The sequence below is a fragment of the Protobothrops mucrosquamatus genome, unplaced genomic scaffold, assembly GCF_001527695.2.
Source record: "Protobothrops mucrosquamatus isolate PMUCROS unplaced genomic scaffold, P.Mucros_1.0 scaffold298, whole genome shotgun sequence".
In the NCBI taxonomy this organism is placed as follows: domain Eukaryota; kingdom Metazoa; phylum Chordata; class Lepidosauria; order Squamata; family Viperidae; genus Protobothrops; species Protobothrops mucrosquamatus.
Genome location: NW_015386641.1, coordinates 862720 through 889234, shown reverse-complemented (window position 1 = coordinate 889234; position 26515 = coordinate 862720). Strand labels below are relative to the sequence as shown.

At 39.0% G+C, this 26515-nt stretch overlaps 1 protein-coding gene across 1 annotated transcript in view; it reads right to left on the bottom strand.

Moving 5' to 3' along the window:
* ECT2 (epithelial cell transforming 2) overlaps nt 1-10772 on the bottom strand; it is a gene marked incomplete at its 3' end in the record, with an annotated part of 17644 nt that extends 6872 nt beyond the window's left edge. Inside the window, exons 1-5 of the mRNA XM_015814936.1 lie at nt 10751-10772; nt 7193-7349; nt 3079-3158; nt 2122-2304; nt 544-633 (exon numbers count right to left, since the gene is read on the bottom strand). Of these exons, the coding sequence (XP_015670422.1) occupies nt 544-633; nt 2122-2304; nt 3079-3158; nt 7193-7322 (483 nt within the window). The remainder of the gene's footprint in view (nt 1-543; nt 634-2121; nt 2305-3078; nt 3159-7192; nt 7350-10750) is intronic.
* Between the last annotated feature and the right edge of the window lie 15743 nt (nt 10773-26515).

Here is a 26515-nt window from a genome sequence, read left to right as displayed (position 1 = left end):
ACTTCCTGACAGTGAGAACAATTAACCAGTGGAACAACCTGCCTCCAGAAGCGGTGAATGCTCCAACACTGGAAGTTTTTAAGAAGAGACTGGACAGCCATTTGTCCAAAATGGTATAGGGTTTCCTGCCTGAGCAGGGGGTTGGACTAGATGACCTTCAAGGTCCCTTCCAACTTTACTACTACTACTACTACTACTATTATTATTATTATTATTATTATTATTATTATTATTATTATTATTATTATTATTATTATTATCTAATGAATATTATCAATTGAATTAAAAAAAATTGAATGGAATTTAAAATCCATCTCTGCCTTCTGTAAGTCCAACAAATTACTTTTTTATCCATTTCAAATGAATGTGTTAGATCAGATCAATCTAATGAAAGACTCGGGGGTTCTCTGTTTCCAAATTTTGAAACTCTGCTCGAATATCAGATAAGGCCAAGCTTGAAGATAATGTCCAAATATTAACTAATAGTCCAATTGTTCACATCAACCATATTAGTAAAAATTGGGAGAAAGAAAACATTCTTACCAGTTCATCTTTCTTCCTGAATCCCGTGAAGCATAACACAAGATTCGCCATATTTGTGCAGTACAATGGACGACACGCGAAGGGTAGAGGCTGAAAGAAAATCTGATTAATACCATTTCCAAAATTTTCAAATTTTTATTTATTAAACTTATTTTAACCAAAAAACCACATTCAAAAGCCTCTTTGATATAGTGCTATTGCAGGGCCTTAAGAAAATAGGACTCTGAATTCAGGAGGAATAATACTAATACCAATACTAATAACAGCAACAATAATTTATTAGACGTGTATGCCACTTGACTCTTTGGATACATTCCAAAGAAGACCCCTGAGAAGTTTTAATCCTAGGCTGTCACAAGACCATAGCAGTCTCTCAAATAGGCTGAATTCAAGCACACAGCATTTTAAAGATAATGAGTACTTTGTATTTTGCAAGGACAAAATGGACAGTCAGTGCCAACTTTTTAACACATGTCTGATGTGGCCTCTATTTGCTTTTCCCAAAGGCAAATTAGCTGTTGGGTTTGCATCAATTGCCAGTTCCAGGCTAGACTCAAGGACAGTCCATGGAAAGCATCTGATAAAGTAAAAGACAGAAGTTGGTAGCATGTGCCCCACCATTTTAAGGTCATTTTCTTCCAGTAAAAGACAAAGTTGCTATTTCAACGAAAGCCAACCAAAATTGTTCCTGACTGTAACCTCAGTCTGTGAAATCAGAAGAGGCTCTGATCCAGAAGCCTCAAGAAAAAAAAATTGACCTTATTCAGAACAGGGAAAATCTATCCTTATGGCTCCTGACAATATACAGTACATCATCTTGCTTGGATTCAATTTCATTTTAATATCTCTCATCCAGCCCATTACAGACGTTAGCCAAGCATTCAGAGTACCATGTCATTATTTGAAGATTTCACAGAGAAATACATTGAGTGTCATCAGCCAACTGACAGCACCCAACTCCATACTCCTAATGATCTCTCCCAGCAGGCTCGCTTAAATGCTAAAAAATACTGGAAAGAATGACGCCCTGAGGGATGCAATATAATAGCATGTCCTCAGACGCTCATTGCCGCCTATAGAAAGTGCTAGAAGGTGTTTTGTATGGTATGAAGCATCTCAAAGAGAAATGTGTTTCTCACACACCCCAAAAAGATGAATCATACTGACATTGTAGAGCAAGGACCTCATTGCAGCAAATTACATTCAATTCACACAGCCCCAGCAGCAAAGTTACTAAATATTTTTTTCAAAGATCACGTTATTAGACATTTGGAGACATTATCATTTTTCATAAATAACTGTAGTTTTTTTTTAACAAATCCATACTGTTGCCTATTCAGTACTTTGATGACTTGCTAAAGTTCAATATATTTTCATACTGGTAGTTTTAGTGTAGTTTTGCTATTCCTCCTTATGCATAAATTATTTTAAATATGCTTCTGATAAGAATAGCAGTATGTTCAAGTAAAAAAATGTTTTGAATTCAATGACAGGAAAAGCTATCAACCGTATTCGCAAGATAAATAAAATATATTTTAAAAGGTAGCAATTTTCCATGTACTTTTATTGTTTTCTTACCTCGCCTTTTTTAGCACACTGAAACACCACTGGGGGCCCAAGGATCCTGCAGTCTGCCTTGTACAAGTTACTAAAAATGGGATCTTCAAAGTCTGATAGTACAAAGACAGCCTCAGCCTCCGGTGATTCAGAGTCATCATACGTTTTCATAGATTCCATCTTTATGTAAGACACTTTAATATCCTGCATTGTTTCAATAAATATATATTTATAAATAACACATATAGCAATAGCACTTAAATTTATATACTGCTTCATAGTGCTTTACAGCCCTCTCTTTACAGCATATTGTCCCCAACAATCTGGGTCCTCAGTTTACCAACCTCGGAAGGATGGAAGGCTGAGTCAACCTTGAGCTGGTCAGGATCAAACTCCTGACAGTGGGAATGCAGAGTTAGCCTGCAATACTGTGTTCTAACTACGGCTCTTGTAGGTTTTCTATGTTGTTCCCCCAATGAAAGATCTAACTAGGCTTCTGAGTGCCGAGCCGTGGGACAAACACAAACAAACATATGACTTATTTTTTTTCCAAATAGAAACAAGACCTATCTAATTTAAATTCTCCATCATCAGTATAAGACTCATTAATGTTTAGAGTTTTGCAAAATCTGAAACCAAAGCAGGCATGTGAGATTGGTGCTTCTGTTCACCTGTTTCCACAGGGTACCATTCATTTCTACCATGCCTTTCATTTATCCTTCTACTAAGTTTTGATAGTAGTGGCTTCCCTCTCTCTACTCCAATCCCAAGAGACACCCTTTTTCCCCACTGTTTTGTGGATAATACTTATTATTTTTCTTCTGGTTCACCAGAAATAGTTTTCATTATCTTATAAATGGAACTTCCATTGTCTTAAAGCTGCATAGGAAAGGAGAATTTCAGTATGAGAACAACACAGTAAAAATCAGAGTTTCAGCTGCAGGGATTTTACTACTATCAACAAACAAATTCACAAACCTCTAAGGCTGTTATGAGTTTTTCACATCTGGCAGTTTCCTGAACTAAAATCACCTTGGTTTCAATTGGGGGTATTTCCTCTGTTGAGAAAGGAAGGAAATCATCAGCCTACAGAAAACTTCAAGGGTTAAAGGAAGAAAGAAAAGTGAAGAAACTGGAAAAAAAACAGGTGATTTGTCTACTACATACATCCTAGAACAGTGATGGCGAACCTTTTAGAGACCGAGTGCCCAAACTGCAACCCAAAATCCACTTATGCATCGTCAAGTGCCGGGTGGGTGTGGCTCATTGGCTGGGTGTGGGCCATTGAGTGGGCGTGGCCAACTGGGTGGGCGTGGCTGCAGTGGTAACGTTAGACTGGGTGGGACTAAAAAGTTCAATCAATTCCAACTTTCCAAGATCTTTTTTTTTCCCGCGAAAAGTTGAAATTGACTGATTGAACCTTTTTTTTTTTACACACGGTGGCAGAGGCCTAAAGCGAAAAGGTTTTGTAAAACCCAGCTGAAGGCCTAGGACTGGGGCGACGGTGCACGTGCCCACAGAGAGGGCTCTGAGTGCCGCCTCTGGCACCCGTGCCATAGGTTCGCCACCACTGTCCTAGAAACAAAATCCCTGTATCCAAAGTTTCTTGAAAAGCAAATTTATTCCCAGAACAGAAATATTTTAGCGGACTACGTTTTAACCAATTGGGTACAGATTGCAATAGGCCTAGTTTTTAAAGTGAGCAATCAGAAGAGTCATCATTACTCCACATAGACATTGGGTTATATGAGCCGTTGGTCTCTTTCATATAAAACAGTATTATGTGATGCAAGGATGCTTTACATTTTGAACGAATTAAGGAAACTACCCATGAAAAACAATAAGAAATCAAAGGTGCTTTTTTCAAGAAGCAACAGGACTTTCTTTGTTTTTCCTTGAAAACATTTCGCTTCTCATCCAAGAATCTTCTTCAGCTCTTTGAACTTCTTGGAACTCTTCAACTTCTTGAGACTTTTTGAAACTCTTCCATTCTTCTTGGAAATCATTCAAGAAGCTTCTCCAGCTCTTTGAACTGAAGAAGCTTCCGGGATGAGGAAGGAAAAACAAAGAAAGTCCAGTTGCCTCTTGAAAAGCTTCCTTTGGGACAACCAAGACTGAATGACTGAGAATCTCCATAGACAATAAGAAATCCGTTTTCAAATACAATAACCCAGTAACGATTTTACCAAAACCCCTGCATACTTAAAGGAATTGTATTAGCTGTCCTCAGTAACTATACTATACTCAGGTTTTAATGCACTCAGTAAGTTGAGATCAGATTCAGGAACAAGTAACAATATGAGCAAATGTCCTTCCAGTTCTGTGAATATTTATCTATATTATACTTACATCTATATAGTTTGCACAATTCTGGAATAACACAGATCACACGTTTAAAGTGACCATCTTACTTATCACCTTAGTGCTTCCACCCGTATCCTTAGCTTTATTTAGAAAATTGATATAGCTGCCTATCTTAAATACATAACTGGGCAGCACATAATCCATATTTAAATAATATAAAAACCTCTATAACCAAATAAAATAATCCAGTTGAGGGAAAACAATAACCAAGATATTTCATTAAAAAAAAACCATGTATTTTGGGCTCCCCTAACATCCCAGCCCTAATACTTAAGGGGAAAGCAAGGTTTTAATAATCTCCCTGAAGGCTAAGAGGGTCAGGACCATCCAGACCTCAGGGAGGGGGCTGTTTCATAGGCAGGGGCTTTGACAGGGAAAAACTTCTCCTTGGATACACAAGATGGCACTGTATGATAAAAGGGGACTTGGAGTATGTCCATCCTGTTCAGTCTAGCGGAACAGACAGAAAATCAGATAGACAGTTCTGGGAATAACTTGGCTTCGTGCTATGCAAGGCCTGTAAAGGTGATAATCAGCATTTTGAATTGCATCTGGAAGGATACCGGAAGCCAATGCAGCTCAAGCTGCAATGGTGTTGCATAAATGAACTTTGGAGCACCTAAGACTGCATGTTCCACTGTGTTGTGCAACAGTTAAAGCTTCCAAGTTTTCTTCAAGAGCAATTCCTCAAAGAACACACGACAGTATAATCCAGCTGGAAAATGGTTAAGGAATTAGTGACAGGGATCTGAGCTTCCCAATTCAGAAACAAGTGCAACTGGGGCACAAGACCTATAGAAACCTGTAGGATGCACACTCCTGCCAATACTTTGCAAGCAAGGTTCACACACTGAATTAAACCATACTCCTGGTGCTACCATGAGAGGACCTACAGAGGTTTTCCTCCCAAGCCTTTTGTTCATGAAAAGGGATTACCAGAGTTTTCCTAGCTGGTCCACACTCAGCCCAATAATTTGAATAAGGAGCAAACAAACTACAGATAGTCCTCAACTTACAACTGTTCGTTTAGTGACTGTTTAAAGTTACAACGGCACTGAAAAATGTGACTTATGACCGTTTTTCACAGTTACGACCTTTGCACATGATCTCCACATGATCATGTGACCAAAATTCAGATGCTTGGCAACTGGTTCATATTTATGACCGTTGCTGCGTCCCAAGGTCATGTGATCACTTTTTGCGATCTTCTGATGAGCAAAGTCAACGGGGAAGCCACAATCACTTAACAACCTGGGTTACTAACGTATCAATGGGAGTGATTCACTTAACAACTGTAACAAGAAAGGTTGTAAAATGGGGCAAACACACTTAACAAATGTCTCACTTAACAACAGAAATTTGGGGCTCAATTATGGTAGTACGTCGAGGACTACCTATAGTATTGTATCAGAAATGTGCATTGTTATTTCTAGTGAGCTGCAGAAACCTTTGCAATGAGCTATTAATCTTCCACAGACCAGGATCAACTCAGTTAAATGCATTGCATCATTTGCTCCCGAAGCGGAAGGAAGAGTTATTCTTAGCTCCATTATTTGGGAATTCATCTGGCACAAGCCTTCAAGAAAAGACTTAGTGTTCCTGTTGACACTTTTCAAACATTTTAGTTCTATATGTAGAACTAGACTTTCTGGTTTAGTTCTTTAGAACTTTTACCTCAGGGAGGAAAAAAAATCAAGCTAAGCAGAAAAGCAGCAAATTTTTCAAAACGGCAGACTCCTCTCCAAGGCCTGTTCTCAAGAAAGGTGGTTTGCAGGAGGAAAGAGTTGGTCTTCTCACTGCAGTGGTTGTCCTCTGTGCTGGATACCACAGGAAAAAAACAACCTTCTGATGAGCCAGTTTTAAGGAAGCATTCAAGACAGGGTTCCTAGGATGGACAGGCTGCTTGGGAAAACCACTTCTCGTGTTGGCTTGAACTGCCAGTTTCAGATAGCACCAGAGTCCAAAAGCTCTGTGTTCCTTGTTTGAGCTATTCTCGGTGTAAGACCTAAATAGTGTATCTTATCCACTCAGTGGTTCAGTGTGAGGCCTCCAGTCCTCTCCTGCACTGGTGAGATTAGAGGTCCTTGTGCTCTTTGAACTTGGTTGTGTTTTTTGCAGATGTTTCATTATTCAAATATTGTAGGTAACATCATCAGTACTCGTGAGATTGTTCCAAGAAGGACTAAGTCTTGTAAAACATATTTCATATTTTGCATTACATTTATTAGAATCTTTCTAGATTTCACCATCTTTACCCATTGAATAGCAAGCCCTGACAGAGAAAGCCTCGTTAGTGAAATATTTTACAGAACATCCATTTACAGATCACCCAGCCATCCTCCCCCAGTTTCCTCTTAACTGAAGAAAACAATTCAGTTATGGCATTTTCGTAATGTATCTATGATTTAATATCTAAGGTGCCTTTCTATTGCTATTTATTATTTTTACTGAAGTTCGTAGCACCTTAAGGTTCCATTCTGATGCCAAAAAGAAAAATAGAAGCTTTTTACTTCGATAAATAAATGCAACATATAAGCTTGTACGCAGACAGACTACATTATGATTTTTATTGTCTTCATGCCTACGGACATCGATTTCTATTATAAATAAATTACAAGCGTGCATTTGAATGTTTACATCCCGTACACTAAACACATGCAGAAAGAACCACTAGCCTAAAAAGTACAGTGTGGGGGGAAGAATACACTAAAATAAAATTCTACATTACCTTTACAGTCAGAAGCATCGGGGGTGAATACATTTTCCTTGGAATTTTCTATAATTTTTGAGTCAAGAACAGAAGAATCTGCCAAGAGGCTTTTCCTTGTATCAAACATGAATGTAGTGTTCTCAGTCATGGTCAAAATGGCATCCCTCTTCTACAGCTGCACGAGAAACATCCAATTCAAAAATATGACAATAAGTAGAGTAATCTGCTTAAGATGGTTAGCGACACTGTAATTTTGAGGATTCTCACATTTCATTACTAAGGTTTTATCTTTACAACCAATATCAAATAATCCTCCCCTCCCCCATTTTATATTTCTACTGCTACTGACTGCTGTTTCCATTCAAGTCTCCATTACAATATGAAGACTCCAATTGGATTCCTAAGATATGCAGAATCTCTCAGCTGAACAATTACCTATTAAATAAGGGGAAAGGCAGAATTAAAGATAATATTTAAATGTGTCTGGGAAGACATGTATCTTCATAACTTACAATTACTGAGATTGTAGTGCTGCCAAAAAGATGTAGATGACCCAGCTGAAGGAAATTATATGGCCCCCTGGAATTCATCATCCATAGAACTGGCAGACTAGCCCAGAATAAAGTAAGGACATGCCATTGATATAGAAAGGCAATCATTTGCCATCTCCATGAAAGAGTATAATCAGACTTGGTACAGGCTAAAAAAGGATTCTCAAATATTCTGAAGCATACATACAACATATACCCTTTAATAGTGGACCATTGGTAAAGGGAAACAATTTATCAAGACTGAAATTGACCTACTGCTTTTATTTTGAAGCTATAGCTAAAAATCATTTCTTAAAAAAAATAGGTTTAGAGTCATCATTTTATCTCAGAATGAAGTATTTTCATAACATAAAAAGGACAATTTTATTGTGTTTTTAAGTAGAATTGCGGATACCATGTTTTGCTAAATACAAGCCCAGCTTTTTAGCTATAATTGGTCTGCCTAATGTAAAAAAAAAGTGTATAACTCATGTGATGGAGGATAACTTCTCAATACAATATTTCTTGCTCTATTATAACAGTAGAATACAAAAAAATGTTTTTTAAATTACCCTAAGCCTTAACAAATGTTTAATCAAAACCCCAGGAATTGTATCTATTGGAACCAGTGCTCTCATTCTAGTTTTTATTCTGTCTGGGTCAGGACATCCTGTCTTTTATTTTTGGTAAACACAATGTAGCAAATCAACAGAGATTAAAACCCTACATGGAAAGAAAGATGCCAAAAAGTTAAAGCTGGCTTTTGACTAGGTTGAGGAACATGAGGCAATATTGCTGATGCACACCGGATTATTTACAAAGCCAAAGAATACTAAAAAGAGTCAGTATGTGCTTCATTGATTATGGAAAGCTTTTGATTGTATTGATTGCGTCAAACTGCAGAAAGTGCTCAGAAAAGTAGGAATCCCAGACATATCATTATCCTCATGTACAAGTCAAGAAGCCACTGTACATCAGAACAGGAAGAAACAGACTGGCAAAAGGATTGGATAAGGCTCTCCTTCTGAGAGCTGAATGCAACAAAATTTCATTTTAATGTATGCTGATTAGTGTACATTTAAAGTGACAAAGTTATTCTACTTTATATACACAACCCTTATGTATTCACCCTATTTGCTGCAGATACATTGAGGGAACTGTATAGGAAGATGGTTTTAAAATTGGAGGAAGAAACATCAACAGCCTGTGCTATAAAATGAAGATGATGCTACATTGCTAGCCAAAAATGCAAAGATTCTGCAAGCTTACATGCTGAAAGATTCAGTGGAAATAGCTTGCTATGGGTTCCGTCATTTAGGAAGGTACATTTGATGGATCTTAGACAATGAGCCTTCTGAGCTGTGGCACCAAGATTTGGAACATCCTTACCCTGAGGTGAGACTGTCACCATCACTCTTGACTTTTCAAAAGCCCCTCAAGATCTGGTTTTGTCATCAAGCCTGAGGAACACCAGGAATTAAACTGGTGAGGTTGCTCTGTTATTATTAACATTCCTTTGCTCTTTATTTCTTTTTCAGCTGTGTTTTAATAGTTTTTAAGGCTTTTTAATCATAATTATTTTTACCTTTGTTGTACACTAACAGGGTCACCTGCTAGATGGGCAGCTACATAAATTTGAAAAATAAATATAAATGTCAAATAGTGAAAAAAAAATGGGACTAAAATATAAAGACCAAACTAAGGGCAACAGCTAGAACAACCAGCCTTAGAGCTGACAATGAAAGATATCAAAATGGTAGTTTCTGCGTTTTGGGATCAACCATCAACAGTAACAAGCAGTCAAGAAATATGCCACAGATTAGCACTTGGTGGAACAATCATGGAAAGCCTTGGTTGACATTCAGATCTGTGATGTATCTATACCTACAAACGTCAGAATAGTGCAAGGCATGTTATTTCCTGTGACACTCTCTGGAGGTGAAAGTTGAATCTTAAAGAAACAGGATAGGAAGAGGACACCCAGCAGCAGCAAGTTATAGTGGTTGTGAGTGCACCTTTGGGAGATTTGAAAAAACAGACTAGGAATAGATTGACATCGAGAAAATCTATTTATGTGATTGCCAGGAGTTGAAACCTACTCATCTGAACTGATAACGAGCCAAAGTCATCTAAGTGGCCTACATGCCAAGACTAAAACTGTTCTGTTTTTGTAGACAAAACAGAAAAAGTATTTATGCCACCTTGAATTGTACAAAATAAAAGTGGATGATAAATCCAACCAATAAAATCGCAAAGGCCTTTGCAGAGGTTGACTGAAGCCCCCTTTTTTCTTTGACCCCATCCACTTCTGCCATCGTATTTTCTTCCCTTATTACATGCCTTTTAAGAATGCATAAATTGCCCAGAGCCACTGTGAGTTGGGCAGCCTATACATTTAACATATTAGTAATAGTAATTACTACAAATTACTATTATATTACATATTTTATAATATACCATTATAATAAAATTACGAATCTTAAAATTATCCAGTTTTTAATGTTTTATATTGAACAAACTGTACACCGCCTGGACCCCTCTATGAGGGAGATGGGCAGTTGAGAAATTTGATATATACATAATTTAGTAAATGATAACAGAAGCAAGGTAGATGAGAGATTAAAGCTCACCTCCTTTCGCAACCTATAGCTTTCCAAACGGGGTAGATTTGCACCCCCATTCATCAGGTTCGCCGAGGAGGATTTAATAACCTAAGCAGGTGCACCCAAGCAATGAAGGGAGGACAATTTCCTCCTTAACGTAGCCTATCACAGAAGCCTTCTGGCTTCCAGGTGAACCCGGTCTGACTCTTTCAGAACATCCCACGAGTTGCTGGCTGTGGATTATGGGAGCCGTAATCCCCCCCCCCACACACACACACACCGCTTTTGAAAAAGGCTGGGCAGCCACTTGGGAGGGCTTGCAATCGGACACGGAGCTACGAGAAGGGTCTGTAATTCTCCCTGCCACCCCACCCCCGGTCACGCTGTCGCTCCTGACCGACTCGTTTCCCGGCTACACGCTCACCCTCCACCCGCCGCCTCACCGTTCAGGGTACCATCGCGGTCCGCGCACCAGCCACCATCCCAGAACCACCCGCGACACCCGCACCTCCCAATTCAAAAAACGAGCGTTCACTCTCGGCCGGCTCCCGATTGGCTGTCTCGAGGAGGGGAGGGGAGGGGAGGGGAAGCGCGCGCGCGGCTCGGTTCTGAAATGCCGAGCTCCTATTGGTTGACGATTCCAGGAGGGCGTTCCAGGTTTCCTTACCTTTACTTGAAAATTCTTCAGAGAACGGGCATGTCTGAATGGGCGGTAGCCTATTGGTCGAGATGAGTCTCCTCCAGCCTATGACGAAGAGGGGGGGGGAATCTTTTCAGCTGACACCCCGTTGTTTCCCGCCTCTTGCGGGGGATGAGCTCACCTGAGATTGGTTGGAGGATATGAGGAAAGGCCTTACCTTTCAACGGTTGTTGAAGCGATTGAGGGAGGAAAGACCGGATTTGCCGTTCAAGTTCTACTGTTTCAGCTACCAGGGTTGGTCCCGCCTTTGATTTAAAAAAAAAGTTCCAGATTTGCTCGCGGCTCTCCACGCAAGGATTTCTGGGAATTGTAGTTTTGAAGATTCAGATCCAAACATATTTTGCTTTTGGAGAATAACGGATGGGCCCAGCCAGGTCCCCTGAAATTATTATTGGCGAGCCATGAAACAAAATATAAATATCAATATATAATATTGATATTTTTTCATGGCTCACCAATAATGTAGTTTAAAGCAAAACTTTATGGTTTACCAAGAGGTTTGGTAGCCTGATTCCCCTAAGACAGGGGTAGGCAACCTTGGCTCTTTTATGACACGTGGACTTCAACTCCCAGAATTCCTGAGCCAGCCATGCTGGCTCAGGAATTCTGGGAGTTGAAGTCCACGAGTCATAAAAGAGCCAAGGTTGCCTACCCCTGCCCTAAGAGATGGTTACTTAGAATTTGATACTACAATATCCAAGGCTCAACCAGAATTGTCACTCAGGCACAAATAACCAGGCTCAAATTAGCTTAGTTTGGACACATGATGAGAAGACCCTACTCTCTGGAGAGGGCTCTGATGCTGGGAAAGATGGAAGAAAAGAGAAGAGGATGATCAGCAACAAAATGGATGGATTCAATTTACATTGGCTGAGTGCGCCATAAAAGAACAGGTTAGAGATTGGTCATCACGGGCAAGATCTATGTGGTTGCTCCTAGATGAAAACAACCTAACGGCATATCATCAAAATCATATCCAAGGTAAGATTCTCTCAGATTAAATACAGTACATTCAACCCATCTAAGCTGATTAGTGAATCAAACCCCGAAGTTTGTACCAGATGCTAAACCATAATATACAGGTAGTTCTCAACTTATTACCACAATTGAGCCCAAAATTTTTGTTGCCAAATGAGACATTTGTTAATTTTGCCACACTTTACGACCTTTCTTGCCATGGTTGTTAAGTGAATCATTACAGTTGTTAAATTAATAAAATGTTTGTGTGAATCTGACTTCCCCATTGACTTTGATTGTCAGAGGGTCACAAAAGGTTATCACATGACCTGGGATGCTGCAACCGTCATAAATACGAGTCAGTTGCCAAGCATCTGAGTTTTGATCATGTGACCATAGGGATTGTGCAACAGTTCGTAAGTGTGAAAAACAGTCATAAGTCACTTTTTTGAGGGCCGTTGTAACTTTGAACTGTCACTAAGTAAACTGTAGTAAGTCGAGGACTACCCCCTAATTGGGCAAGACTGACTTTGCAAGATGGTAAATCAAGATTCATGCTGACTAAATGGGCCTGGTCAATTATGGTGTGAACACAATATCAAATTAGCACATTTTATACATCTGTTGAATTTTCAGTGAAGAACACAAAGATTGTCCACATTCATATGAAGACAAATTCCATTGCACTTTGTTCATTCAGAAGAAAGGTAAAACCACTAACATATTTCTTTAAGGAGCATTTTATTACTGCATATGTTTTTCCTGTTTTGTAAGTATTATTCTAGGTCAGCCATAAAGATATCAACATATTGAGGCGCCATATATGTGCCCATACCTAGGGCATTGATTTCATTTCTAGCTACATGTTATTGCCAAAGAGGAAATAGTTATGGGTGTGGCACAAAGTGAGGCAAGGCATGCTGCTTTGGCATAAGTACTAATGTTATTTTGACTTCAAGTCCATGTTCACTGCCTTGAGTTATTTATAAAAAAAATAAAGACGAGATAAAAAAAATATATAGTGCCTCAATACCATAATAGCTAAAATGGCATTGTCAATGAGATTGCCTACGGAATGCTATCATAAAGAGAATCCCCTAACTCCACCTCCTTGAATTCTAAATATGAAGCTTATTTATGTATTTATTTTTTTCTATTTATTTGTATCCTGCCTTTATTATTTTTACAAATAACTCAAGACAGCGAACATATCCAGTATGCTGAGGATGAAGGTTCATTCTCTGAGCTTGTAGGTTGGTTTCCGAATGTTTCGTTACCTGGCTAGGTAACATCTTCAGCAGAGTTTGGGAGATGTCAGTATCAGTGTTCCGTTTATAAGGGCTTCAGGTGTGGGTGTGTCAAGTGAGGGACTTGTGATGGGTCAGACAAGACCTCACTTGACACACCCACACCTGAAGCCCTTATAAACAGGACACTGACATCCCCTAAATTCCACTGAAGATGTTACCTAGCCTGGTAACGAAACGTTCAGAAACCAACCCACAAGCTCAGAGAACGAACCTTCACCCTCATCCTACACCCAAGCTACAGATATTCGTCATTATTGCATATCCAGTATGCTTTCCTCCTATTGCCCCCATACCAAAAACCCTGTGAGGTGAGTTGGGCTGAGAGAGAGAGTGACTGGCCCAAAGTCACCAGCTGGCTTTGTCAGCTAAGATGGGACTAGAATTCACTGTCTCCTGGTGATTGGCCCAAAGTCACCCAGCTGGCTCTCATGTTATTTGAACTCATGGTCTCCCACTTTCTAGCCTGGTGCCTAAAGCACTAGATCAAACCGGCTCTATATTTGGGTCTTGAAAGCAGGTTGGTCTCCTGTTTACATAAGGACTTAATTGTGTGTGGTATAACTACATATGAAGCTATGCCTTGTTATTTCTTCCAGCATTAAGTTATAAAAAAGATGCTTGATTTTTCACCAATCTGGCCATTTTATCACATGTGAATGGAAGATACCAAGAGAAATGAACTTACTTTACAGGAAGCAGAGCTTCTTGCTTACATGCAAGATGAATATTTTAATTCCTGTTTCAGGTCAATATCCTTGCCAAGCGTAATTATATCTATACTGTAAAGTAATTTCAAAGATTGTTGATGTTACAGTATTAATCGTTGATTAAAAGGCTAAAGACAATAAAATTTCCACTTCTGTTATTTTTGTTCCTCACTAAATCACTTTATATGTGTGGGAGAGTATGCATTTGGTTTCACCTGTAAATTTCAAAATAATGATTCTATTGTCTGCTATTGCATAAGATGAGTATCATATATGTAATATACTTCATCCATTGTGTGCTTGCCAGTATCAATACTTATGGAATTGAGTCGGATAGCTTCTGAGAAATTATACACCAAATTGAGCTGTACATTTCAGTGAGAAACTAATGAATTATATAAAGATATCATTACTGCAGGATGGAAGAAATAAAAGACAAGAGGCTATTACTGTGCCATAAAGCTTTAATTGTCTTTTAGTACTGTATATGTCATCTCACAGATCATAAAAGAGCATGATGCATGCATAGATTGGTAAAGTTGCAGGTTGTTAATAAGGACATGTAGCTACTCATTTTTCAAAATGTCATTGGTAAAGTTTGACTCTTGAGCCAATACTATATGAGAAAGAAACACAGCCTTTTCCTGCTTTTCTTCCACTGTTGTGCATATCTACTCAAAATAAAATTGCTGAGAACTTGGAATAAAAAAGGGATTTGTGGGCAGGAACAATACTTTTTTATTATTTCATACTGTACATCAGTAATGCTCCAAAACAATTTTAAAAATGCATGTAGTTAACAAAGTACCATTAAAGCCTCTAATGAGTATTGTACAATACAATACATGTGATTTTCCCCTCATTTATTTGACTACATTTTGATGTGAAACTTCTGACAATAATATAGTATTCATTTTCAGGTATTCCTAGCAATAGCCATGCTCAAGTAGTTTTCTGTCATGGCAATATCTCACTCATGGAAGGATCACCAATGTTGAACTTTATCTTTCTGAACACAAATCTGTTCAACAGTGAAACTGAGAAAGTTGGTAGAAAATCAGTTTTGTTCCATGAAAAATGCAGCTTCTTACTTACTTAATTTTAAAGCTATTATTGGCAGTATAATTTACATCTATGCCATGGAAGATACTGGAACTCAGATTCAACTTTAACCTGGAACATACATTTGATTCTTGTTTTATTTAGCCTTCACTTTGGCCCAGTTCAGTCAATTTTGTTGCACACTCACTTTTTTTTTCTTACAAAACTTTCCTTTCAGTTCCCTATTTTATTTTGCCATGGTCTGGAATGTCTTATAGCATTGCTCTAAAAAAAAATCTTAACTTTTCCACATTTATCCCAAAAATGCTTTTTTCAAACAGCAACTGGACTTTGTTGTTGTTTTGTAAGATGTTTCACTTCTCACCCAAGTAGTTTCTTCAGTTCTAACTGACTCCTTTCCATTCCCCACCAATCAGTTAGAATTGAAGAAGCTTCTTGGATGAGAAATGAAATGTCTTCAAGAAAAAAATGAGAAAGTCCTGTTGCCATTTGAAAGAAGCACCTTTGGGGACAACCATGACCTGGATGACTGAGAACCTCCATAGACACTTTTCCACATTAACATATTTTTCTTCACCAAGTGCCCAATCAAGAATTGGAATCACTCAACACCCAGTCTCAAATTATCTTGATAGATAATCAAAATTCACCCTTGTTCTTGTGCCCAAACTTTACTTTTTAGTTCACATTTACTAATTTGCTAACCTAAGAGTGCCACAACAACAAAACACTATCTTTTTCTTGATTAGAGAAGATACGTCACTACGACTCATATCCTGTTCCCTTACTGATTTGATACTATTCCGGTTGGTCTCCACTATATGGGTCCATAGAAGTGGACTAGGTGTCGCCGTCAGTAAAATATAAAATAACATGATCACGTACCAGCCAGACAGACAGACAGAAAGAAAAAGAAAGAAAGAGAGAGAGAGAGAGAGAGAGAGAGCCTCCCTCCATCCCTCCCCCCCTCTCTTTTCTTTACTCTTTACTCTACTTTCCTCTTATTTTTCATCGTCTTTCCCCCTCTGCCTCATTAACAACAAAGAACTATTAAAAGAATAGTACTACTAAAACACAACCCAACTCAACAACAGAAGGCTACTGGTTTAAAACAATCCTTTTTAGTATGCTTTTCAGCCTTAGTACTTAGGACTCAGTCAGATTCTTTGCCTGATTAGACTGGAAATTATTCTTGTTTAATCCATCAGATATTTTTCAACATTCCTGAAACAGGCTGAAATTATCTTATAACTATTGCTTCTACTGCTCCGATAAAGCAGTGCTCTAATATAAAATTAACAAGCTTTTCCTTGTTTAAGACTTGAGACATCTTTTTCCAGGTGAAGGAAGGGAACACATGGATAATTAAATTTTAAAGCAAAAGATAAAAACTGAAAAACTGCAAATGAAGCGTGAATCCATTCCGCTGCCCAAGCGAAGCATAAAATTGATCAAACTGATTTTTTAAAAAAAAAAGGTTTCTCTTTATTTTTGTCTTGTATTCAAACTCAGTGAGCTGGAAAAATCTTCCTAAATTTACAGATCCCTTTTAGTGAAAAAGACCTGCTAGTTTTCTTACAGCATCAGTGTAATAGAAAAAGTCACTTCTGCCCAATATCTCTCTAATATGCTCATTGCTTGTCAGCAGCTGTCTGATATTATTCAGGCATTTGAAGCTGGTTTATTTAGACTGCACATTTTGAACCAGCACAATCCGAATATCAGGCAAGCTCAGTTCTAGTGAGGCATTATTAAAACCAAGCATGGAAAAGAAGGACACAACCATATTTGCAAGATGTCTGAGATAATGGGGAAGAGCTGAAATGAAACTATAACCATGTCATAGTTCAGTGGTGGCGAACCTATGGCACGGGTGCCAGAGGCGGCACTCAGAGCCCTCTCTGTGGGCACGCGCGCCATCGCCCCAGTCCTAGGCCTTCAGCTGGGTTTTATAAAACCTTTTCACTTTAGGCCTCCACCGCCATGTGCAAAAAAAAAAATATTCAATCAATCAATCAATTTCAACTCGCAGGGAAAAAAAAGATCTTGCAAAGTTGGAATTGATTGATTGAACTTTTTAGTCCCACCCAGTCTGCCGTTACCACCGCAGCCACGCCCACCCAATGGGCCACACCCACCAGGCACCCGACGATGCATAAGTGGGTTTTGGGTTGCAGTTTGGGCACTCGGTCTCTAAAAGGTTCGCCATCACTGACATGAACAAAGAGGACAGGGGCTTTCCAGTTGCATTGATGGTTTGCCCCACTTGTCTCCCCAGAAAGTAACATCTAACTGACCATGCCTGGAATCAGAGGCTAAGAAAATGGCAAAATGCATTTCAGGTTGGGTGAATGGTTGTATTTCTGAAAATAATACTATATTTTACCAGGGCTGATCCTAGTTGATACCTGAATGGAAGCCCACCAGAAAATAAGAAAAGGGCAGGCTCTATTGGGAAGTTAAAAAACGTTCAAGAAGAAAGCAATGACAAACCAATTCTATACCCTTGCCAAGAAAATTTAATGTATGTGTCATGGGGTCTCCAGGAGCGAAGCTCAAATGAAAAAAAACCCCTTGATCTTCTATTTTAACCCACCTCTTGGTTTATGAACCGTGTAAAATGAAGTATAGTATATTATTTTCAGAAATTCAACCAGTTGCCCATCCAGAAATGCATTTTGCCAATGTTTTGGTGTGTTTTCTGATGTCACCACTGTCGCATTTTGGGTACTTGCGAAATTAGGGTTCACAATCTAACATCGTGCAGCCACATGCAGGCAGTCCTATTTACATATCTTCCCATATTTCCCACAAATGGGAATAGGCTTATCTATAGATGGTGGTGCAGTGGTTAGAATGCAGTATTGCAGGCTAATTCTGCCAATTGCCAACAGTTCGATTCTGACCAGCTCAAAATTGACTCAGCCTTCCATCTTTCTGAGATCGTTAAAATGAGGATCCAGACTGTTGGGGGCAATATGCTGACTGTAAACCATTTAGGCTGCAAACCACTACGAAGCAGTATATAAGTCTTATTGCTATTGCGCTTTCCTTCCACCTGTTGAACGTTATACCGTCTAAAAAGGGCAGTAATCTTTTCATTTTGCAGGTGCATCTAGTGCAAGGAGTCACTTAATAGGATTTCCCAAATATATGTGCATTGTTTAATGAATTAATAATGGGCCCATACTACTGGATACAGGGAGAAAAACCTTCCTAATTTCATTTCTGAATTACTATTCTCCCTTTACCCAAGAAGCTGCTTCTTCTACAAGTGATAAATACAGATATACATACCTATATTTATACTTTTTTCTCCAGAGAACAAAACAGCAGCTTGGGTGAGTTGGTGATAATTTAAATTAAGTTCAGCCAGATTTTTTTTCTTGTTTCTCTCAATTTTAATTGTTGTAGGCTTTATGGAGCTTACTCTGATGCAATTGTTTAAGACCATCTGTTTTTCAGGAAACACAGCCATATGCTTTATGGAAGAGGCTCCTAAAGAAATATATTTAGTTTTTAGAATTTTTGTTATCCAAGAAAAAAATCAAAAAAGATTCTTAATATTTTGACAGTCCCAATTCGTTTTGCTTAAAGAGATGCTTATAATCCTTGAAATCAGCTATTAGGAAGAAGTTCAAGAATGTGAGAACTATTAATTATAGTTATTTGTTATTATGCCAACTAATTAAAAAGTACAAACATGTGCAAAGAATTAAAAAATCAAAGCAACAATAAAATTAAACATTAAGGAAAAGGAGCAAGGTAGAACTTGTCTTTTAACCAGAGCAAAAAATTTGACCATATTGCTCAGAAGTAATCTTCTTCGCTCGTCTACTGAAAAAAAAGCTAATTAAAATATTGACAAACACATTTGCACAATCCATTGCTGCAGTTCCGGTACAGATTTCATCCAGTATTCAATAAATAATTCTTTTAGCTAAATCCCATTTCCAAATATAGGAGGTATAATCAAGAGTGACAAATGCATCCTTAGCCTACAATGATGGATCCAGAGTGAGTCCTGAATATAAAACCTGGTGAAAAACCAAAATGTTTTTTTTTTTAAAAAATACTGCTTCAAAATTTCTCCAAAGACCATATTGAAAGTTTTTGCTGCATCCCAAGAAATAATAACTGCTGGGCCTCATCTATTCTGAGTTAAAATGAGAATACAGAGATGTGGTCTGCAGATAACAGCACGGTACAAGCTCTGTTCCTTTTCTCATTGCACAGGAAGTCACAGTACATATACAAAAGGATCAGAGCTTGTGGTGTAATGAGTAGTTTTTCTTTCATCATTTGTTCCCCATTGACCCATTTTATGCCTCTACAAAAACATTAATTAAACCTCCGACATAGTCAGAGGTCCGGTGGCTCTGCATAAGACCAGCCTAACCTAAGTGGCCTACAATTGAAAAACTGTAATCAAATGGCCAAAATGGCGGCTAAAATCTTAGCATCTATATTCATCACGGAAGCGGGTATTTTAAGTTAGAACATTTAGTGAAGTCCTTGCCTACTTTAGGAATACCTGTGAGGTTTATCTTATTAAACTAAAATTAAAGCAAAAAAGATGTTGAGAGCCTAGAGCACGGGTTGACAACCCGCGGCTCTGGAGCCGTTGTCTCATCCTCCGCCATTTGCAGTCCCAAAAAAAGAAAAAAAAAGTGGAAGTTCAATCAATCAATTCCAACTTCTCACGAAAAAAAAAAGATCTCGCGAAGTTGGAATTGATTGATTGAACTTCTTTTGTGGGACTGCCTACAAACCTCTTTTGTTTGTGGGACTGCCCACAAACTTATTTTATTCTTGGGACCGCACGTGGCATCGGCGGAGGAAGAGACGAGGATTGCTGGAAAGTGCGTGGGTCAGATATGGCATGCTGGGGGGTTCTGCCAAGCATCGTATGGAGCTGGCTGGGGAAAGGGGCTGGGTGGGGAGAGCTGCCAATGCCACTGCCATGATCCCCCCTCCCCAGCCACCATGCCACCATCGCCAATATTCTCACCTGGCCTCATGCTCTTCTTCTCGTCTTCCGCACTCCCCCTCTGGAGCACAGCTGAGAGCCGGAATGGTTTTCTGCAGCCGACGGTGCTAAGCGGCTTCGAGGCTGGAGAGGAAGGTGTAAAGCAGCTTCGGCTGAAGCTCTTCCAGCTGCGGAGCTTCGGGCGGTTCCTGAGGAAACGCTCTTCTCGAGGAGTGAGTTTCGACGAAAGACGACCGGAGGCGAAAGAAGTTGAACCTGCCTCGTCTCGGTGGGTTCGGTGATCGTCGGCTAAACTCACTCCTCCTCTTCTCGCAACTACGTGGAACCAAAAAAATTGACGATATAACGTCAAGATGATAATACTAGTGAAAACGGAACGTCGGGGTTGGATTCTCGTAATTCGTCCCTCAGGTCGCTACTGCGATACACTACAAATTCGAATTTCTTTTTTTGTTGACAAAAAGTTAAAGAATTAAATATAACAGTTAAAAAAACCAAGGTGCATCAACCAGACCGGTCTGACCGAGGGAAAAAAACTTACCATATATTCCCTTGGCTCGGGTGACAAAAGAGGGAAGGAGAGCCAGTGGCCTGGAGGTTAATACATCTGCCTAGTATGCAGGCTGCCTAGGTTCGAATCCCATAAAGGGTATGGCTAGCTGATGAGAGCTAAAAAGCTTGAAATAGCTATTCTAGTCTCCCATTTAATTTTTTAACTCTTTATCAACAAAAAAAGAAATTCAAATTTGTAGTGTATCGCAGTAGCGACTTGAGCCTGCTTAACGCTCCTAGGTTGGGGCTGCAAGGCAAAAGTGGTTATAGTAGTAGAACTGCAATATAGCAATTAAAAAAAAACCAAGGTGCATCAATCAGACCGGTCTGACCGGGTGGAAAAAAACTTACCATATATTCCCTTGGCTCGGCTGACAAAAGAAGGGAGGAGAGCCAGTGGCTGGAGGTTAATACATCTGCCTAGTTTTGCGGTTCCCAGTATTTTCTGTGGGAAACGGGTCCAAGTGGCTCTTTGAGTGTTTAAGGTTGCCGACCGCTGCCCTAGAGGGAGAGCAGAGAAGAGCAACAAAGACGATCAGGGGACTGGAGGCTAAACCTTACAATGAACAACTGAGGGAACTTAGTATGTCTTGTCTAAAGAAGAGAAGAACTAGGGGTAATATGATGACAGTCTTCCAGTACCTGATTGACTATCATAGAGAAGAGGGGGTCCACCTGTTCTCCAACGCACTTGAGGACAGGACAAGAAGTAATGGACGGAAGATTATTAAAGAGAGATGCAACCTAGAACTAAGGAGGAATTGTCTGTCAGTGAAAATAATTAATTAGTGGAGGGGCTTACCTCCGGAAGTTGTAAGTCCTCCATCACTGGAGGTTTTTAAGAAAAGACTGGACAGCCATTTGTTCAGAATATAATAGGGTTTCCTATTCAAGCAGGTGGTTGGACTAAAATAAGGTCCCTCCCAACTCTGGTATTCTGTTTTGTGTATGTGAAAAAGACTTACCCCTACTAACATAAAAAATAAAGACCCAATCTACCAGTCAACTGGACAGTCCTAAGAACAAGAAGGTTCTTCCTCAATTTCACAGACTTAATTATATACAATTTGAAGCAAAAAAGGTGAACTTGATCCTAGGATAAATGTACTGTACTAAACCTAACTCCTATTAAGAGAAGCAATCTTCTCTAATAAAAATAAAACACCTGTAAATTAATAAGTTTGAAATCTGTGATCATATTCCACTATTTCTTCTAAGATTTCTTTTTATTTTTCTAATATCATTACCTTATGCAATAGATTATTCACAAATAAGCCAAGAATTTTAGGTGCCAAAATACGCTAAAAATGTTTTATTTGGCTTCTCTGTGGAGGAGCCTATTATGAGTATATACAATAAGCTTTTCTCTCAGCTTTTTAGAATTATCTCACATATCCCGTACATATGGGCCCATGGATTAGCCAACCTTTTCTTATTTTAACCAAAATACTATGAAAAATACACCACTCATGATTAAGCTGACTCTCAACATTTTCCTATGTGTTAATTTTCACAAAAGGCTTTTCTGCACAAGGACTCATAGCTGACTATATATGGCAATACAACTCTGTTTTAGAAGCAGAAAACCAAAGCTTCTTAAGTTCATTTAGCAGCCACCAAAGATCTAAACCAGACTATAGAAGAATAGGAAGCATAACACAATACCAAAATAATTCTTTAATTTTTTTTCTCTAAAGATTTAATTACCGTTAATTGCTACTTCTTTTTCACGTGAAGTATATGTAACAACTTGACTTCAAATCAAAGCTTTAGCAGTTGCATACCAACAACAATGCTGCCATTGAGACTCTTTGAATATGAATAGACTATCATTTTCAAGTTCTATTTGTTTAACAAAACATTGTTCAGCAAAGTAGGCACTGAAGACTCTGCTAAGAAAGTGTGCCAAGGAAAGAGGTGTCTTGGCAGGTGGCTACACAATAAAAATATAAAGTTTTTAACATGCATATTTTGGCCATCGAAGACTAAGGAGATTGATGCCAACTCTTCCAAAAGATTAGAACACTCTACGGAAATCTAAAAGTAACTTCTCACATATTCACAAAACATCAGGACAGATGGACACACTTATTTCCTGTTTTTAAGTTCTTCCTCTCTGAATTCCTGCAGAAATAAAGTAGGAGGATGTTTTGTTAGGTAAGCTCTAGACAATTGTTCTACCCTAGAATCCTGCCATGTAAATTCTGCACCTGGCCAGCATGGCTTTCTCTGAACCCCATGAGATTCTTGGGGCTGGAAGATCCAAATGTGCGCGGGGGCTTGGATAGATCACTGTCAGGAAAATCCATTTTGTTCTCCTTCCCATTTTATTATCTGGGAACAGGTAATAGTATTGTCACGATCACACAATACTGTTGCAGTAGGGTGAAATATGGAAGGAGCAAGCAATCCAGGATGCTTGTAAATTAAAAATTCAGAACAACCAGATTTCTAAGTTTAAGAGAGAATTAAATCCTTTCTGAGTTCTGTGTGTGTCATGTATGTGTTTCACTTTGAGAGCGGGCAACTAAATTTCATTTTTGATGTGTGCCGTTGTGCCCACAGTAAAAAAATGACAATAAAGGTTATCTTATCTCTTATCTTGATCTTGTTTTAGATTGCTTTTATTTGCTGTTTATTTTCTCCCAAATATTTATCTGTCCTGAAGTCATTTAAAAAGGCATCTAGTAAATAGATGTAAACTAACAGTGTATGGGTTGAAAACTGAGGATCAAATTACAAAGACGTTACAGTTACTCCTATTTATTCTTTTAAAAGCCAAATAAATTAGGTATGCTGTAGAAGACAGTTTCAAATCAGGTTGCCTTTATATAGAGGGCTTCTCCGTTCTATATAATTCCCTTTATCCCTTCGATCCAATAGGATAATTATAATACAGTAGGTTTACAGATCATCTTGTGAACCTTTGGCCATTCAACGTTCTGATGATGCTGGAAAAAGGGGACTTAGAGCTGTAACAACACCCCATAGTCACATCATCAAAATTTGGGTGCTTGGTAGCCAGCATATACTTGAAATGGTTGCACCATCCCAGGGTCATGTGATTGCCATTTGCAATCTTCCTGGGTGGCGTCCAATAAGCAAAGTCAATGGAAGAAGCTGAATTCACTTAACAACCACATAAAATCAGGCATGACTCATTTAACAACTGCATTCCGTATCTGCTAAGAAGGGTAGCCTTTAGCATTATATTTCAAAGTTCTGGTCCCAATTGTCATACATCAAAGACTACTTGGAATGATGATGTGTCTCAAAGGATAGCCAATACATTTAAATGGGTCATCTGTGAATTCAAGCAGGGCCATTTAATCCTATGTTCTCCTCTTGCAGCTATTTAGGCAGACATAATAATCCAGTAAGATCAGAGATCGTAATCATATGTCCTCCTTGCTTAATTCTTGTAGAAAAATTATGGCTCTCCATTATAGAGTTCCAAATTTTTGGAAGCAACTGAACAAATCTCAGTTGAGCTTGGATGCTGAGTGTATCCTTGTCTTCCTGTCTGAATCAATAAGGTTGGTATTATTAATATCAAAAGCTATATTGCACATGCAGAGACAAGAAATCAACCTTTTTATATCTATATGTATAGGAACAATTGTTGCAAGTTTTATATCCAGACATTCCAATGTCTATGGATATTCTCAGTCATCCAGGTCTCATCCAAGCTTCTTGGATGAGAAGCGAAACGTCTTCAAGGAAAAACAAAGACCAGTTGCCTTTTGAAAAAGCATCTTTGGGACAGATGTTCCAATGCTAACAAGTAGGGGCAAGGGACTCCTTAATGTTTCTCTGTATAGTTCAGAATTGATTTGAACTTGAATGCAAGATGGTTGAGTGTTTAATATTCTGTGAGAATTATCACCTGATTCAAATTTTGGCAGGGGAGTCAATAAATGAGTGTCTTGAGTTTGGTGTAGCGGTTAAGGCATGAGGCTGAAAACTGGGAGACCATGAATTCTAGTCCCATCTTAGGCACAAAGCCAGCTAGGTAACCCTGGGCCAGTCACTTCTCTCAGCCCTAGGAAGAATGTAATGGCAAACCACTTTTGAAAAACTTGCCAAGAAAACTGCAGGAACTTATCCAGGCAGTCTCTGAGAATTGGACACAAATGAACAGAAAGGAGAAAAAAAAATGAGAGTCATAATACACAGTCAAAGGCCCAACATCGATGGTTCCCAATCTTTTCTATGCCTTTCACCCCTAGGAAATGTTTGATTAGTGTTTGTTACACCCCCTGAAATTCCATATCACACCTTCTGGAACCCACAGTTGGAAACCCCTTCTCTATATCCAAGGATAACAATGTCATTAAAATTGTTAGTTTTCTTGCAGTGTTTTAGGACATGTACAATTTTAATAGAAACTGTGCTTTGGCAACCAAGAATAAATTCAGACTGATCCTTATGGGTAAGATGAGTAATTATGTTATTTAGTCTGTAGACCAATAAAGAGGTAACATTTTGAAAATCTTGATTCAGTACTGTTACAATATGATACCCCGAATGAGCTGGATCCTTTTTTTGGTTTAAGGAAAACAGATTCTGGATTATCTCCATGAATTGAAAATAGGTTGACCTTCTGAAATANATTCAGACTGATCCTTATGGGTAAGATGAGTAATTATGTTATTTAGTCTGTAGACCAATAAAGAGGTAACATTTTGAAAATCTTGATTCAGTACTGTTACAATATGATACCCCGAATGAGCTGGATCCTTTTTTTGGTTTAAGGAAAACAGATTCTGGATTATCTCCATGAATTGAAAATAGGTTGACCTTCTGAAATAATGTTACAGAGGTGAAACTAAATTTGGAGTAGTTATTTGGCAAAGCTCTTAAAACATCCTGCCAGAAACTCAGCATGGCCTATTGCTTTGTTGTATTTAAGATTCTTTAAAAGCTCTATCATTCCTTCTAGAGATACTTTTTTGTTTTGGTTTTTTTAACATCAAATGTGGATATCTGAATTACTAATTTCTTTACTTCCTGTAGCCATTCAGTAATTCCTTACTTCCTGTAGTCTATTCAGTAATTTTCCATCCATTGTTTTATTCCCATCCATTTGACACTTAAGAAGGAAAGCTAGGAATTCGGAATTTCTGTTGCCAGACTAAGGTTTCTAATACACCCTTCATAGCATCACATTCCACCCAACAAGGAGCTAGAAAGTATAATTTGGCTGTTAACAAAACTGGTTACAATTTACTTTGTAAAAAAATATATATTAAGTCTCATTCCTATAAGGAGAGCTCATGGAATATATTGCTTTAGTTGGCAGAACTCCAGAAATTCCCAAACAGCACTTTGTCAAGACAGGAATCTGCAGGGCGCATCTATAGCAGGGCTTATCCTTATACTACAAGTTAAGGATTCTTTTGACAGCACCAGATTGTGCAAATGTCCTTAATTCCTGCCTCGAGAAATCTGGATGTTGAAGTTCACATGTCTTAAGGTTGCCAAAAGTTAAGAAACTCTGGGTTAATGCATGTTTTGTGAAAGAAGAGAGTGTAGGTTCTGGTAGTTTCTTCTTTGCAGCTCCTACGTTCTCCAAATTTGGGTATATTGCCTTAGAACAGTGGTGGCGAACCTATGGCATGGGTGCCAGAGGCGGCACTCAGAGTCCTTTCTGTGTGCACACATGCCGTTGCCCCAGCCTTGCCTCCCCCCGCGACCCCCTCCTCACCAGCAACCCCCCTGGAGGAGAGTTGCCCCCGAGCATGGCCCCGCGGAGCAGCGCAGCCAAGGACATGGCAGCCAGGCAGCATAAACAAGACTCTGCCCTCACGCCCCAACATGCACAGTTGATGCTGCGGGGTGCGGGCAGAGGATGTGGCTGCCATGGCGCTGCTGGGCTGCCTGGGTGATCTGTGGCGGGCCCTGGAGGCGATGAGTGGCCCTGCGGGCAG